The 18177-nt window shown below is 45.3% G+C and overlaps 1 protein-coding gene across 1 annotated transcript in view; it reads right to left on the reverse strand.

Moving 5' to 3' along the window:
• The window catches only part of fscn1a (fascin actin-bundling protein 1a), a 32502-nt gene extending 20248 nt beyond the window's left edge, over nucleotides 1–12254 (reverse strand). The window contains exon 1 of the mRNA XM_038819651.1: nucleotides 11235–12254. Coding sequence (XP_038675579.1) covers nucleotides 11235–12054 — 820 coding nt within the window. The 5' untranslated portion in view covers nucleotides 12055–12254. The remainder of the gene's footprint in view (nucleotides 1–11234) is intronic.
• Between the last annotated feature and the right edge of the window lie 5923 nt (nucleotides 12255–18177).

An 18177-nucleotide genomic window follows, 5' to 3' on the forward strand; every position in this document is an offset into this window, starting at 1 on the left:
CAGACATGATTTCCACTTTTAAGAGAAATACCAGAAGCAGCTTCTACCTACATCTGACCAAGGCTTTTGACTCGGTCAACCCAGAAGTGGTATGGAAGTTCCTAGCTGTCCAAAAGAAATTCATCAACATCCTCTGGCTCCTCTATAACAAGATATCAGTGACCACATCAACAGAAATAAGATAGAAACCTCCGAGGTCAAGACTGGAGTCAAGCAGGGATGCATCATCGCCACCATCCTTCACCAGGTCAAGAACAAACCTCCCAGTGGAGTGGACATAGTCTACAGGATGGACAGAAGAATCCAGAAGAAATCGACACTGGCAAATCATATGGAACTCCAGTATGCAGGTGACATCGCCACCTTCACCCTCTCAGAAGAGAATTGCCAAGCCATTCTGGACACCTTTACTGAAGCATGTCGAAGAATCAGTCTCAGCCTCACCTCAAGGGGGTTCAAGTCATTTACCAACCCATCCCAGGGCAAGATCAGTCACTCCCTCCATCAAGATCAATGGGGAAACTCTATCAAACATGGAACGTTTCCCCTACCTGGGGAGCCACCTCTCATCTAAGGCTAACATCGATGCGGAGATCCAACATTGTATCCAATCCACGAGCGCCTCCTTTGGGCACCCAAGGAGAGTCTTTGACGACTGCGACATTCATGCTGACACGAAGATCCTCGTGTACAAGGCAGTCATCCTTCCAACTCCTATGTGGCTCAGAAACTTGGGACTATGTACAGATGCCACCGCAGGGCTCTGGGGAGGTACCAACAACACGGATTCTCTGCATCAGCCGGGAAGACAGGTGGACTAACATCAGCGTCCTTGAAGGAACCAAGAGCACCAGCATAGAGGCCACGATCATCCAAAACAGATGGGCCGAAAACATACTTAGCATGTCAGAGTCCTGACTCCCAAAGCAAATCATCTTCGCCCAGCTCAAAGGCAGCTTCTGAACAAGAGAAGGACAAAGGAAGTGCTTCAATTACACCCTGAAATGCAACATAGATGGCAATGCCTGCGAAAACCTGACTCAGTAAAGACCTGCTTGGAGGAACCTCATGATTGGTGGTACACAATTTTCGAGCACACCCGATGGCAAGAGGGGGCCCAGTAAAGGAGCCCGAGAAAATACTCGGAGTCCAGTAGCAATAGCTTCGTTGAGAATTTGGAGGCAGTTTCGACAGCACTTCTGGTTTGGGGCAGGGTCAAGGAAAATGCAAATTCGGGGTAACCATAGATTTTTAAAAATATATAAATTTAGAGTACCCAATTCATTTTTTTCCAACAATTATGGGGCAATTTAGCGTGGCCAACCCACCTATCCTGCACATCTTTTTGGGTTGTGGGGGCGAAACCCACGCAAACACGGGGAGAATGTGCAAACTCCACACGGACAGTGACCCAGAGCCGGGATTGAACCTAGGACCTCGGCACCATGACGCCGCAGTGGTAACCCACTGCACCACCATAGATTTGAGCCAGGGATGTGGGATGGAAATTTTCGGAGATGGGAGCAGAAAGGAATTAGGACACTAAAAGATTTGTTTCTTGGGGTTGGTTTGTGGGATTGAAGGAGCTGGGAGCGAAGTATGGGCTGCAGCAGGGAGAAATATTTAGATACATGCAGGTTCAATACTTTTCCAGAAAGGAGATTCAGAGCTTCCCAGTAGAGCCAGCTTCCACATTGCTGGAGGAGGTGCTGACGACAGGGGTACTGGCGAAGGCGGGTAGTATCGGCGGTTTAGGGGGCTATTTGGGAAGAGGAGTAGGCGCCGCTAGAAGAGATCAGATGTGAAGGAGGTGATCTGGTGTCAGGTGCTCCGGAGGGTGAACGCCTCCACCTCATGTGCGAGGTTGGGACTGATACAGCTGAAGGCGGTGTATAGAGCGCACCTTACAAGGGGGTAGAAGATGTGTGTGAACATTGCACGGGGGGGGGGGGGGGGGGGGGGGTTCTACAATTGATGGGCGATATTTATTATACACTTTTGAGAATTGGATCACATAGAGCATGGGGGGGGCGCAGTGATTAGCACTGTTGCCTCAGCGCCAGGGTTCGATTCCAACCTTGGATGATTGTCTGTGTGGAGCTTGCACATTCTGTGTCTGCGTGGGTTTCCTCCGGGTACTCCGGTTTTCTCCCACAGTCCCAAGATGTGCAGGTAAGGTGGGTTGGCCTTGCTAAATTGCCCCTTCATACCTAAAAGTTAGGTGCGGGATAGGGCCTAGAAAGTGCTCTTTTGAGAGGCAGTGCGACTTGATGGACCAAAAGGCCCTCTTCTGCACTTCTATGATTCTATAACCACTTTTAGTACTGCTCCTTGTAGACTTGGGAGAAATTTCAGTTGATTAATCCTACAAAAGGAAAACCACAAATGTAAAACAGTTAACTGGAAAATTTCAATGGAATACAGTGCAAGACCATGTGACACCATTCCACATTTCTTACACCTTTCTCCCCCCTCGCCAGGCATAATACCCTCATGACTTATTTCTATAAATGTTATGCCACATCATTACATATAAATTTATTTAATCATTGGCATTGCTCAGGGCAGTGCTAAAGGCAGCACGGTAGCATTGTGGATAGCTCAATTGCTTCACAGCTCCAGGGTCCCAGGTTCGATTCCCGGCTTGGGTTACTGTCTGTGTGGAGTCTGCACATCCTCCCAGTGTGTGCGTGGGTTTCCTCCGGGTGCTCCGGTTTCCTCCCACAGTCCAAAAATGTGCAGGTTGGGTGGATTGGCCATGATAAATTGTCCTTAGTGTCCAAAATTCTATGATCTATCATTAACCTAGGACAAAAAAGTTTGGCACAACATCATGGGCCGAAAGGCCTATTCTGTGCTGTATTTCTCTACGTTCAAGTGGGGTCCACTGAAACCCCTACTTGTGGATTAACTCAATTCCCACTCCAGGAAAAATTCCAGAGAATGGGAATTCTGATTGAGTTCTGATATGTACACCAGCACAAAACCACGACCCGACCACCAATAGGACATAGAGCACATTGGTGTGACTAGAGAGAGACCTTCATCCCCTCAAATTGGTTCAGCCATGATCTAATAAAATGGCAGCTCAGGATGCCATCTCCACATTCTTCAATATCCACACAAGCAAAATCCATTGCTTTCTGTCTTGAAACCAAATTTTGACTATCCTTTTGCCTGGTTATAACATTTTCAGTTGGAAAAGGCTGGCACTACAACCATCCAGAAATAATTATTCGAGGTTCAAACTGAAGTGATCCTTTTCCAGCTACTGCAAAGCAGTCTGGATCCTGGGGGAAGCGAGTCTGGGAAAGTAATACAGTAATGGAAAAATAAGGATATGGCAGATGAACTGAAACAGGTATTTGACACCCGAGGATACAAGCAACATCCTAGAAATAGCTGTAAATCAGGAAATGGAAGGGTGGGATGAAATCAGGAAATGGAAGGGAGGGAGGGAATCAGGAAAATTAAAATCACCAGGGAAGTGGCACTGAGTAAATATTGGAGCTGCAGCTGGCAAGTGCCTAGGACTGGATGGACTTCATCCTACGGTCTCAAAAGTGACCAATGAGATAGCCGATACATTGGTTTAATTTTCCAAAATTACCGAGATTTGGAAAAGCTAATTAGATTGAAAAATAATGAATGTAATTCCTTTATTCAAAAAGGGAGGGATAGAGAAGACAAGAACCTATTGGCCACTTAGGTTGGCATCAACATATTCTCTGTGACAGATGTTATGATAAAGATGTTACAGCAGGGTACCTAAATTCAAGGCAATCAGTTTTGTGAATGGTTTAGCCAATTTACTGGAATTCTTTGAAGGAGTCACATTTGTTTTGGATAAAAGGTAGCTGTGAATACAGTATACTGTACTGATTTACAGAAGGTGCCAAAAGGTTATTGCAAAAAAAAAAAAAAATCTTCAAATGTGTAGGGGGTAACAGGTTTTTAAAATTTAGAGTACCCAATTTTTTTTTCCCCCAATTAAGGGGCAATTTAACGTGGCCAATCCACCTATCCTGCACATATTGGGGTTGTGGGGGTGAAACCCACGCAAACACGGGGGAGAATGTGCAAAATCCACACGGACAGTGACCAGAGCCGAGATCGAGCCTGGAACCTCGACGCTGTGAGGCAGCAGTGCTATCCACTGCGCCACCGTGCTGCTCTGTGTAGGGGGTAACATTTGCATGTGTAGATGATGATTTCCTGTTAGCAAGCCAGAGAGTAGGCAGAAATGGGGGTCTTTTTCAGGTTGGCAGGATGTTGGATGCGTGATGTGTCACAGGGATCAGTGCTGGAGCCTTAGCTTTTTACGATTTATATTAATGATTTGGATGAAGGGACCAAAGGTATGGTTGCTAAATCTGCTTGTGACACAAAGATGGATGAGAAAGTAAGGTATTAAGAGGACATAATTAGGTTGCAAAGAAACAGATACGTTAAGGGCAAAGATCTGGCAAATTGCGTTAATGTAGGAAAATGTTAAATTGTTCTGTATTGCAGGAAGAATAATGAAGCATATTACTTCAATAGTGAGAGGTTTCACAACTCAAGGAGGTGCAGAGGGACCTGGGTGTCCTAGTACAAAGGCTACTGTGCAGGTAATAAGGAAAGCTAATAGAATGTTATTGTTGATTGCAAGGAGAATGGAATACAAAAGTAGTGAGTTTATGCTTCAGTTGTACAGGGCATTTGTGAGGCCACATCTGAAGTGTGCACAGTATTGGTTTCCACCCTTCAGAGAGGTTTACTGGACCAGTATCAAGAATGGGCGGGTTCTTAGGAGGAAAGGGTGAACAGACTGGGCTGCATCTGTTGGAGCTTAGAGGAGGAAGAGCGACTTGATTGAGAAAGGGAAAATCCAGTGGGCGGCATCATGGCGCAGTGGTTAGCACTGCTGCCTAGGCATTGAGGACCCGGATTCAATCCCGGCCCCGAGTCACTGTCCATGTGGAGTTTGCATAGTCTCCCTGCGTTTACACAAGTCTCACCCCACAAACCGGCTGCTAAGCATACAAAGTGGCAAAGATTAGTGGGAGACTAGAGGACTGGGAAATCTTTAGGGGGCAACAGAAAGCTACGAAAAAAGCTATAAAGAAGAGTAAAATAGATTATGAGAATATAATCTCATAATGAGAATATAAAAACAGATAGTAAAAGTTTCGACAAATATATAAAACAAAAAAGAGCAGCTAAGGTAAATATTGGTCCTTTAGAGGATGGATGAGAAGGGAGATTTAATAATGGGAGATGAGGAAATGGCTGAGGAACTGAAAAGAAAAGGGAGGGAGGGGGGGAGGGAGGGGGGGGGGGGTTGTTGGGTTACGGGTATAGGGTGGATATGTGGGTTTGAGTAGGGTGATCATGGCTCGGCACAACATTGAGGGCCGAAGGGCCTGTTCTGTGCTGTTCTGTTCTATGTTCTATGAAGTTGGGGACCAAGTGCAATGTGTCCAAGTTTGCAGATGACACTAAGATGAGTGGTAAAGCGAAAAGTGCAGAGGATACTGGAAGTCTGCAGAGGGATTTGGATAGGTTAAGTGAATGGGCTAGGGTCTGGCAGATGGAATAGAATGTTGACAAATGTGAGGTTATCCATTTTGGTAGGAATAACAGCAAAAGGGATTATTATTTAAATGATAAAATCTTAAAAGATGCTGCTGTGAAGACCTGGGTGTGCTAGTGCACAAGTCGCAAAAAATTGGTTTACAGGTGATTAAGAAGGCAAATGGAATTTTGTCCTTCATTGCTAGAGGGGTGGAGTTTAAAGACTAGGGAGGTTATGCTGCAATTGTATACGGTGTTAGTGAGGCCACACCTGGAGTATTGTGTTCAGTTTTGGTCTCCTTACCCGAGAAAGGACGTACTGGCGCTGGAGGGTGTGCAGGGGAGATTCACTCGGGGTTAATCCCAGAGCTGAAGGGGTTGGATTAGGAGGAGAGGTCGAGTAGACTGGGACTGTACTGGTTGGAATTTAGAAGGATGGGGGGGGGATTTTATAGAAACATGTAAAATTATGAAAGGAATAGATAGGATAGATGCAGGCAGGTTGTTTCCACTGGTGGGTGAAAGCAGAACTAGGGGGCATAGCCTCAAAATAAGGGGAAGTAGATTTAGGACTGAGTTTAGGAGGAACTTCTTCACCCAAAGGGTTGTGAATCTATGGAATTCCTTGCCCAGTGAAGCAGTTGAGGCTCCTTCAGTAAATGTTTTAAAGATAGAGATAGATCGTGTTTTGAAGAATAAAGGGATTAAAGGTAATGGTGTCCGGGCCGGAAAGTGGAGCTGAATCCACAAAAGATCAGCCATGATCTCATTGAATGGCGGAGCAGGCTCGAGGGGCCAGATGGCCTACTCCTAGTTCTTATGTTCATCAAAGATGGGCAGGGTAGGTGAATTGGCCACACTAAATTGGGGGAAAAAAACTAAATTGGATACATTAATTTTAAAGAAAAGAAACATATAAAATCCTGAGGAGTCTTGACAGGGTGGATGTGGAGAAAATGTTTCCTCTTGTGGGAGAATCTAAAAGTAGGGGGTCACATTTGAAAATAAGGAGTCACCCATTTAAGACAGATGAGAATTTTTTTCTGAGGGTAGTGGGTCTGGAACTTCCTTCTTCAAAAGGCAATGGAAGCAGAGTCTTTGAATATTTTTAAAGCAAAGGGAGATAGCTTCTTGATAAGCAAGGGGTGAAAGGTTATCACAGTAGGGGGAAGATTACAATGAGAACCTTATTGAATGGCAGACCAGGGTCTAAAAAAAAAAAGTTTCTTCTCCTGAAACAAATACTTTTTAATCTTTTCTGCCAGGCAGATATTACTTCCTGCCAAAAAATATCTATTGTTGTTGTCAACCTGAACTAAATCATATCCATTACATTTATGGATGATAGATTAAATTCAATTCACTGCTATTTATAAGCCACAATGTGGGGCTAGAAGCTAGTTGGTAGTTCATTGGGTTTGTGGTGCCATCAAGCAAATTACTTTTTATGAATAGGCAATAAGTTTAGGATTAACAATGGGTCTTCATCAGCCTGTAAATCCTACCAATATGCCTGATGACAGGTGAAGAGCAGGAGAGTCTCCTGGTCAGCCATCCAACAGAAGACAAAGGCAAACTGCAGCAGTACTTTGCCAAATTTAATCAATGGAAATCCATGGTTGCCAGCACCCTCTTTGGGCATGGTATCTGGAGGAGGAGGATCAGCAGTGGGCACATATCCTTACTGTCTGCATACTCCACCAATTAAAAAAAAAATCAAATAATGGATCAAGTCAGATGATTTTAAACTAAATTAGCTAAGCAAACTGGTCTGCTTCTTTCACCATGAAAATTGGAGCCGTTGACATTATTAGGGCTCTGACTGCAATCCTAAGGGACACATGGGTGGGCTTGGAACAAACATTCCACCCATGTGCACTGGAGTCCAGGGAGCAGATTCTTTTTTTAAAACCATTAAAAATAGATTTGTGTGTAGCTGGAAGAAGTGCTCCCCCAAGTTCCGCTAAGCATTCACAGACCTGGCTTTGGCTTTGTGCTGCTCCCTCTCCCAACACCTATGCGCAGGCTGGCATTCCCAAGGCTGAACGGCAGGGATACGCATTGGGACCCATTTGGTATTAAATTGAGACGGGTAGTCATATAATACCCCAAAATTCTCTAATTTTTTTTAAATATTAAAGATAAATGTTTTGCCTGCCAAAATTAATTCCTGACTGGCATACAGTGCCTGTGCTTAGCACTCGTCCGTACCTTGATTAAGTCATTACTGTTCATGCAAACATCTAAGCAGGTTATTCAGCTACGTAAAGTATTGTAGCCAAATTTCATCTTGCCCTCCCCAGACATACATGCACTTCCAGCAGCAGTGAACACCGAATGTGGAGTCCAAGGACACTGGCCACCAACATTCATTTCCCATTTTTCTTCTGGCAAATCACAGGTAACATTTTAAATATTAATGTTCATACCCCAAGATTGAATCTTCAGCAAGGTCAGCATTTATTGCCCATCCTTAATCGCCCTCGATAAGGTGATGGTAGGATGCCCTCCTGAATCACAGCAGAGGTCCGCATGGTGAAAGGTGCTCCTATGGTGCTGTTGGATAGTGTTCCACGATTGTGACACAGCCACAGTGAATGAAAAGCAATACATGCTCATGTCAGCGTCGGCTGAGAATTTCAGAGGCAATGGCGTTCCCATGCACCCCTCCCTTATCCTTCCAGATGGTGGAGGTCAGTTTAGGAAGTGCTGTCAAAAGACTTGGTGAGTTGCGGCAGCTTTTCCTATCACTAGACATACTGCAGCCAGTGTGCTGTGGTCAAGCTCCATAATGCAACAGATAATTCAGTGCATCAGCTCGTTACACTTTTCCCCAATGTTACCGAATAAAAAGTGGGGGATACACGCAAGGTTACTACAATTCCCAAATATCAGCAAAGTTAACAGGAATAACATTGACGCACACCTGTTGGACAGCATCTAATAGAGGTTTTGTCCAATTTATATAGACACAAAAATGCTTTGTAGGCCAAACAATCCAAATTGGCGAAAACCCAATTCCACACGTGCAGTGAAGTAGTATTTTGGGCTCCAATCCAGCTAAATGGCTTTCCTTTACTTCACTATTTAAGCACCAATGGGAGATATTTTCCTTTAAAACTGCTCAGACATGGAGTGTGCAACTCTTTTCCCCTCCCCCTTACAAAAATGTTTTGCAAAAGGCAATTAGCAAAAGCATGTGAAGGGAGGGGACAATTACAATGGACAAGTGACAGCTGGGAATAGGAGGAGGAGAGAGCAGCTGTGGGATTCTATACTGGTACACAAAAATCATCCCGTTTTAGTACAAGAAAAAAAAAGTGAGGATGAGGAAAATGAAAAGTGCACAAATTCAGGCCTACCAGACACCCAAATTCTGCACTCGAGTGCGACATTAGTAATTTCTCTCCAAGGAACTCATTTCCTTTTTTTTGCTAATATGAAGCATATACTGAACACAGTGCAAGCTGGGGGTTGTTCTATTGACAGATCAATTCAATCTATTAAGTGACAGAGTCACTATGCAGTGACAAGCGGACCGGCACATGGAACAGGTGTAGATTCAATGTCCTTCTTAAGAAGGACTGACCGCTGCACAAGATGGTATTGTTTACAAATCCCCCCCCACAGACTCACCCTCTCCCATCTCTGACCTCCACCAGCCCTACAAGCCTGATCTCCGATTTCCTCACATTCTCATCTTTCACATATCCCCCATTTTCATCATTCCATCGTTGGCAACCAGTTACTTGGGCTCAAAACTCTGGAATTCTCCCCCTTATACCACATCACCTCCTCCTCTCACCCTTAAAATGCTTCTTAAAACCTACCTCTACCCAAATTTTGTCACTGGTCTTGTCTCCTGCAGTTTAGTTTGATAACGTTCCAGTGAAACATGTTGGAACGTTTCACCATATTAAAAATGTGCTGGATAAAATGCAGGTTCTGCAATTTGATTCAAAGCTCGAGCAATCACACTTTGACACTTGCAAATCTCAAGATGACAAACACATCAGCTAGAGCCAAAAATGAGAATTTGGCACTCGGTGTTAATTGTTACCTATTATTCAATCACTAAAACACTTGCGGCCCTTCAAATTCTTAAAAAATACATTAGTTCAAAACTACAAGAAAAATGCAAGTTGCAACAATCCTCCATAAGATCAAGATGATCCTCAAGTGGTCACACGAATAAAATTAAAACCAACTTTTTAATAATAGGGATACCGACTTGCATAGCTACCACACAAAAAAAGGTTAATTTTAATGCTACGCAGTCTGGGTGCAGTAGTGAAATGTTGCACATTGCTTTCTGCCTCTGTGGCAGACGAGGCGCCCAAATTATATTTCTGTCGGCAGACCCCAAGCTTGCAGCAAAGTCCTCCCTTTAAGAGCTCAAATAACACACATCTGGTTTTGTTCTGCAGTCACGGGTGAGGTCACGTTGAAGCATTTTTGCAGGGGCTAAAGGATTTTAAATATATGTATTTCATTCCATAACAGCAGCTCGTTTTAAGACCTGATCGGTCGAGTCTCCGCATTAAACCAGCAGCTCCGACTCGCTTCCCGCTGGAACCCCATTTTGTTGAGCATCTGAAAACGCTCTCAGTAGACTAAAGAACATTTCCTTTGTTGTGTCTGAAGCCAGTTTTGTTATTTAACGCCTCATTGAGATAAAGGAAGCTATTCATAAAATAAAGCGCTAGACGAGGATTTTCAACCACTCGTGTTCAGCTTTGGGGGGGGGGGGGGGGGGGGGGGGGGGGGAGAAAGAGAAACACCTCACGGCTAAATTTCATTAGCAACTTCAAGATTGCAACTACATCCAGAAGATGTTTATTTTTGCAGCAGCCTGATTGATTAAAGGATAATGGTTGGATACATCCTCTGTTGCACACACCAATTCCCCACTTCAAACCCGAGTGTTGGCTGGGAGAGGAGTGATCAGCTTTGCTGGCAGAGAACTGTAAGGAAATGTTTGGATTGTTCCCTGCACAATGGAACGATTATACCATTCCTGTAAACGAAGGAACTGTGAACAGCTGTGCGAAACCGTTATTGCAGACAATGATAGGGCAACACAAAAACATAACCTTTTCTAGAGTCCCAGGACGAAAAAGAAACATTCCCCCAATTCTCCATAAAGGACATTCTGGAAATCTGTTGCATTCATGGCGCCTCTCCATTCCTCCCAATTATATTGCTGCCCACACTGATCTCGTGTTAATCAAAGGCATTTGCGAATGGAAGGGCCACAGAATGAGACTTGGTCTTGCTAGTTAACCTTTGACATACCGCCAAAACTAATTATATACCGTTACCAAGAGAGATAGGAAAGGATTGATGGATATGTGAGGTATTTATCTTGGGGCGCGCCCTCCCCCAAAGAAAAAAAAAGATCCTCCAGGAAAACAATGGAATGAAAATAGAAGCCATGTTGGAGAAATTCTTCTCAAGCCTGACAAATTAATTCCCCAGCAAATTAATGAGGGAATCAAATCAATGGAAAAGGTGACCACACGTCCATTTTTGGGGGGGAAAATAAGAATGCAGATTTTTTTTTTGCAATGTGTTCCTTTTTACAAAAGGGATGGTTAATGGATATTAGAATAAATAAGGGAAAGTGCGGCTAATTTGGGGGGGGGAGAGAAAGCTTATGTGCTATCATTAACCCTTACCTTGCCGGATAGAAACATGCCTGCCATTTGCAGCCTTGAGGACCACCTGTGGATGGCTTTGCTCCAGGACAAAGAGTTCATCCTTGCCCACCTTGGTGCTTTTGCCAGCCTTCATGGTGCCAGTGGGGCCGGAGGGTGCCAGGTATTTGCCTTCACAGTCCCTGAAGGCCACCTTGCCCGACCTGAACTCCAGGGTGTAGCCGGTGCCCCTCTCGGGTTTCTCCACCAGCAGCCCGTCATTGCGGAGGAAGCGGTTGTCGCTGCTCTGCAGGCTGTATTTCTGATCCTGGAAGACCAGGGTGATGAGGGAATCCACCCCCCAGGGAGTGTCCCGGTCGATGGCCAGCTCATCCTTGGCGCTCAGGTGAGCGTACCGCTTCCTGGTCACACTGAAGAGGTTGGCCTGCGGGTGCATGGCGATGTGGACACTCCACTTCTCAGCCACCGAGATGGTCTGGGCGAAGCAGGTCAGCCGGTCCTCGGTGCCGCCAAAGTAGCGCTTGTGGGGCTCGGACTGCAGCGACCAGCGGCCGTCGTCGTGGGCAACGATGAGGAACCTGCAGTCGGCGGCCGGCTGCTCACTCTCACACCACACCTTGCCGTCCTTGTCGGCGCCCAGGTACCGGCCCAGGTGGCTCTTGAAGAAGACCACATTGGAGTCTTCGCCATTCTGCTCCAGCGTCCAAATCTGCTTCTTCTTCATGGTGGCCGCCGAGGCGTTGATCTTGAAGCCAAAGGCTTCGGCCGTCAGGTACTTCTTCCCGCAGTTGATGAGTCCAAACTGGATCTGCAGACTGTTGCTGGGGTCGTTGGCTGGCATGGCTGCAGGCTCTTCACTGCTTCGTCAACCCCTCCCTTGAATCTGAGCTTGGTTTTGCGTTGTTTCCTTGTTGAATTTTTTTTTTCCTGTTGTTGTTGTTGCACGGTTTATATCAAGCCCCTTTGTTTGAATGGAGACCCCCAGTACGTGTGTGTGAGCTCAGCCTCCTCCAGCAAGGCTGAAGCTCCAGCCACCGCGGTATATTTTATACAGTGCCTGACGTCAGGAGAGTTAGCACCGCCTTTCAGCAGAGGCTGAGCCACGCTGCTTTCTACTCACTCACTAATCACTCCTTACTATTGCTATGCTTTTTTTTGTCGTTGATGGTTTTATCCTGTTTTTTTAAATCTTAAAACCCACACAAGCTTGACAACTCTTCACTGTGTGTGACCAATGGACAAATAACATCAGCTGTATTTTCCCAGCCGCTTTTTTTCTCGAAGGAATGAACATCGGATCATTGAAACAGGAATTGACCATTTAACCCCTTGATCCTAGAAATCGTAGAATTTACTGTGCAGAAGGAGGCCATTCAGCCTTTCGAGTCTGCGCCAGCCCTTGGAAAGAGCGCCCTACACAATCCCACACCTCCATTTTATCCCCTTAATCCAGTAACCCCACTTAACCTTTTTGAACACTAAGACCAATTTAGCATGGTCATTCCTCTTCTGCCATTCCATAAAATTCCCTACAGTGCAGAAGGAGGCCATTCATTCCATCAAGCGTGCAGCACCCCTCTGAATGAGTGCCCTGTCCTATCCCCATGATCCCACCTAGCCTGCATATCTTTGGACACTAAGGGGCAATTTAGCATGGCCAATCCACCTAACGTGAGATTGTGGCTGATCAAACTCATAGAATCATAGAATCCCTACAGTGCAGAAGGAGGCCATGGCCCACTGGGTCTGGACCAATCCTCCAAAAGAACACCCTACACATATCCACTCACGCCTCCACCCTGCCTTTCCCGTAACCTAACCTCATCAAGGGGAAATTTAGCATAGCCAATCCATCTAACCTGGACATCTTTGGACTGTGGGAGGAAACCAGAGCACCTGGAGGAAACCCATGCATACAGGGGGAGAAAATGCAAACTCTCCCTGTGTCTGCGTGGATCTCACCTCCACAACCTAAAGATGTGCAGCGTAGGTGGATTGACCATGCTAAATTTCCCCTTAATTGGAAAAAAAAAGTATTTGGGTACTCTATTAAAAAAAATTTAGAAAGTGTAAACTCCATACATTCACTCAAGGCCGGAATCAAACCCGGGTCCCTGGCGCTGTAAAGCAGCAGTGCTAACTACTGTACCACCATGCCACCCTTGTATGACTCCATATACCTTGGGCCCCTTATCCCTGAATTCCTTTGCCTAACAAAAATCAATCAAATCAGATTTAAAATTATTTACAGCTGATCAATTGCTGTTTGCAGAAGGGAGTTCCAAACTTCTGTCATCCTTTGGTGTTTCAGAATTTTACATCGGAAATTAATTTAATTTCCTACCTGGGTGGCATGGTAATACAGTGGTTAGCACTGTTGCTTAACAGCACCAGGGTCCCAGGTCCGAATCCCGGCTTGGGTCAATGTCTGTGCGGAGTCTGCACATTCTCTCCGTGTCTGCGTGGGCTTCCTCCGGGTACTCCGGTTTTCTCCCACAAGTCCCGAAAGACATGCTATTTCTAGGTAATTTGGAAATTCTGAATTCTCCCTCTGTATATCCCAACAGGCGCCGGAACGTGGCGACTAGGGGCTTTTCACAGAAACTTCATTGCAGTGTTAATGTAAGCCTACTTGTGGCAATAAAGGTTATTATTATTAATTTTTAGACCATGCCTCACAGTCATAGATTCCCCAACCAGCGGGAAGTTTTTTTCCCTCCAGTCTACCCTATCTTGAATACAAAGAACAGTACAGCACAGGAACAGGTCATTTGGCCCTCCAAGCCTGCACCGACCATGGTGCCTGTCTAAACTAAAACCTTCTGCACTCTGGGGTCCATATTCCTCTATTCCCATCCTATTCATGTATTTGTCAAGATTCCCCTTAAACATCGCTATTGTACCTGCTTCCATACCTCCTCCAACAACGCGTTCCAGGCAATCACCACCCTCTGTGTAAAAACCGTGCCTCGTACATCTCCTCTAAACTTTGCCCTTCGCACCTTAAACCCATGTTCCCTACTAATTAACTTTTCCACCATGGGAAAAAGTGTCTGACTATCCACTCTGTCCATGCCACTCATCATTTTGTAAAGCTCTATCAGATCATCCCTCAACCGCCGTCGTTCCAGGGAAAACAATCTGAGTTCATTCAACCTCGTTCCAGGGAAAACAATCTGAGTTCATTCAACCTCTCCTCATAGCTAATACCCTCCAGACCAGGCAACATCCTGGTAAACCTTTTCTGTACCCTCTCCAAAGCCTCCACATCCTTCTGGTAGTGTGGCCTAACTAAAGTTCTGTACAGCTGCAGCATAACGTGCCAATTTTTATACTCAATGCCCTGACCGATGAAGGCAAGCATGCTGTATGCCTTCTTGACTACCTTCTCCACCTGCGTTGCCACTTCCAGTGATCTGTGGACCTGTATGCCCAGATCTCTCTACCTGTCAATATTCCTAAGGGTTCTGCCATTTATGTATAATTCCCACCTTCCAAAACACAATACCTCACATTTGTCTGGATTAAACTTCATTTGCCATTTCTCCACCCAAGTCTCCAACTGATCTATATCCTGCTGTATCCTTTGACAATCCTCATCACAACCTTTGTGTCCACAAACTTACTAATCAAACCAGCTACATTTTCCTACAAATCATTTATATATTCTATGAACAACAAAGATCCCAGAACTGATCCCTGTGGAACACCACTAGTCACAGCCTTCCATTCAGAAAAACACCCTTCCACTGCTACCCTCTGTCTTCCATGACCGAGCCAATTCTGTATCCCTCTTGCCAGCTCATCTCTGATCTCATGTGACTTCCCTTTTATACCTGTCTGCATGAGGGACCTTGTCAAAGACGTTACTGAAGTCCATGTAGACAACATCCACTGCTGTTCCTTCAACAATCATCTTCGTCACTTCCTCAAAAAACTCAATCAAGTTAATGAGACATGACTTCCCCCTCACAAAACCATGCTGCCTATCGCCAATAAGTTCATTTGTTTCCAAATGTGAATAAATCCTGTCCCTAAGAATCCTCTCCAATAATTTCCCTACCACTGATGTAAGGCTCAGCAGCCTATAATTTCCTGGATTATCCCTGATACCCTTCTGAAACAAAGGAACAACATTGGCTATTCTCCAGTCCACTGGGACCTCACATGAGCCAATGAGGATACAAAGGTTTCAGTCAAGGCCCCAGCAATTTCCTCCCTTGCCTCCCTCAGTATTCTGGGATAGATCCCATCATTCCCTGGGGTCTTATCTACCTTCATGCTTTGGAAGATGCCCAACACCTCCTTTTTGATATTGACATGACCCACACTACCTACACACCCTTCCTAGACCCATCAACCACCAAGTCCTCTTTGGCGAATACCGATGCAAATTACTCATTTAGTTCCTCGCCCATTTCCTCTGGCTCCATGCATAGATTCCCTCCTCTGTCCTTGAGTGGACCAACCCTTTACCTGGCTACCCACTTGCTTTTTATATATGTATAAAATGCGTTGGGATTCTCCTTACTCCTATTAGCCAAGGATTTTTCATGATCCCGTTTAGCCCTCCTGACTCCTTGTTTAATTTTGTTTCCTACTGTTGCTCGTTATATTTTCCCTTATTTTGCTATGTTTTAATTACCTTTGCTCTAGAGTCACCAGGTATCTTTCTGATACCACCACAGGGTTTAAAACCGAGTACTGATCAATAACTCAATACACCAGTTAGTAAGTTTGAAATCAATACACATTTATTATACACACAATCAATTACTACTCATGCATAAACTCTATTTACTAAACTACAACTGCAACTAAAAGCCTATACCTAGCTTCGAGTGGCCCACCAGGTCAGAGGAACAATGGCCTTTGTCCGGTTCTGATACTGCTGGCTTCGAACTGGTACGGAATATTAGCTAGGAGCGTCTATCTCATAGCGTGCGTTGATCTGAGACTTACTTGGTTGATGCAGCTGTTAGGCAGGTCTCTCCTCGCTGAGAGCCAAGGCCAAGAGAGCGAACTGAACTTGGGGACGCTATCTTATAGTCCCCAGGGGTTTCGCACCCTTCTGGGTGGACCCCGGACTTGGTCCCAATTAATTGGACCATGTCCCAGTCGTTCCTATCGATTTTCTCCAATACTGGAGTTGTTCCCTGATCGTTGGGCGTTGGCCTGCCTTTATTTTAGCTCCCACTGGCGCTGGGGAGTCTGTCTTGGTCTCGGTTGTTTCAATGTTTCTTTTTGTCCCTGGAGATAGCTCATTAATATGTTAATGGCTATTAGTTTCGGTTCTGTCTGGGTTCTGGAAATCGTAATACACAGGAAACCTTGCACCTGCTTGTGTTCTCCGGTGTTGTCCGTTTTTCCCCTGCACTCCTTGCGAGTGTCCATTTTGAATCGGGACGTGGCCACCCCAGGTGGCTACACTACTTTCCTTATATTCTTCAAGGGCTTTATCTGATCTCAGTCTTCTAGACCTTACAAATGCTTCTTTTTTCTTTCAGACTAGGCTCAAATATCCCTCGTTATCCAAGGTTCCTGAAACTTGCCATACTTATCCTTCATCCTTCACAAGACATGCCGGTCCTGAATTCTAATCAACTGACGTTTGAAAGACTCCCTCATGTTAGAAGTTGATTTACCCTCAGACGGCCGCCCCCAATCTAAATTCTTCAGTTCCTGCCGAATATTTTTATAATTAACCTTGCCCTAATTTAGCACCTTCACCCGAGGACTACTCTTATCCACAAGTAGCTTAAAACTTACAGAATTATGGTCACTGTTCCCGATATGCTTCCTACTGAAACTTCAACCACCTTGCTGGACTCATTTCCCAATGCCAGGTCCCTTCCCTAGTTGAACTATTTACATATTGTTTCAAGAAACCCTCCTGGCTGCTCCTTACAAAGTTGTTCCCATCCAAGCCTCTAGCACCAACATTATGATTGCACCTTTCTCATTCCTGAGCTGTACCTATATTGCCTCGCTGCGTGAGCATTCCGATGTGTCCTCCAGTAGTATAGCTGTGATATTCTCCTTAACCAGTAATGCAACTCCCCCACACCTTTTACATTCCCCTCTGGCTCGCCTGAAGCATCCAAATCCTGGAACATTTAGCTGCCAATCCTGTCCTTCCTTCAATCAAGTCTCTGTAATAGCAACAACATCATAGTTCCAATCATGAGACACTGGATTGCCTCAGTGTTATCAAACAGAAGCGCCCTGATTTTAGTTAGAGGGACGTGACTATTAAGAAACTAAGTCATAAAAAAAACATTTATAAACTTAAATGTTAATGTTATTATCAATGCTCATTACACACCCTGAGGTGTTCACTGGTCAAGAAAGTCTCAAATGCCTGCAGGCACTATTCCTTCTCCAGCGTGCACAGTAGCCAAAGTGACCAGCTTCATGAGCCATGTCCAACCATAGGGGATAGGTAGGGAGCACCCATAGGCATAGGAGCTTGAGGAGGATCTGTTCAACTTACCTTTCATAGGGACCACTCATATAGATTATGGTTCACACACCTCTGAGATGCTGTGAACCATGACTCCATGAAGATTGTACAGGCTAGGAGATGACTATCCCCGTAATGGAGCCAGGATACAGGCTCAGGACCCAAACCAGCCTGCGCGCTTAAAAGGCAATATTCAAAATCAGAAAATTCAGGAATGGGGTCTAGAATCTCCATAGTGGGTCTCAGCCCAATATTCCTGACTTCGTGAAAATCTAGCCCATTATGTTCAAATCCCTCAATACCTGTTACCTCAGGGCAGCACGATGGCGCAGTGGGTTAGCCCTCTGCCTCACAGTGCCGAGGTCCCAGGTTCGATTCCGGCTCTGGGTCACTATCCGTGTGGAGTCTGCACATTCTCCCCATGTTCGTGTGGGTTTCGCCCCCACAACCCAAAGATGTGCAGGCTAGGTGGATTGGCCACGCTAAATTGCCCCCTATTTC

The sequence above is a fragment of the Scyliorhinus canicula genome, chromosome 15 (genome assembly GCF_902713615.1).
Source record: "Scyliorhinus canicula chromosome 15, sScyCan1.1, whole genome shotgun sequence".
NCBI classification, from domain to species: Eukaryota; Metazoa; Chordata; class Chondrichthyes; order Carcharhiniformes; family Scyliorhinidae; genus Scyliorhinus; species Scyliorhinus canicula.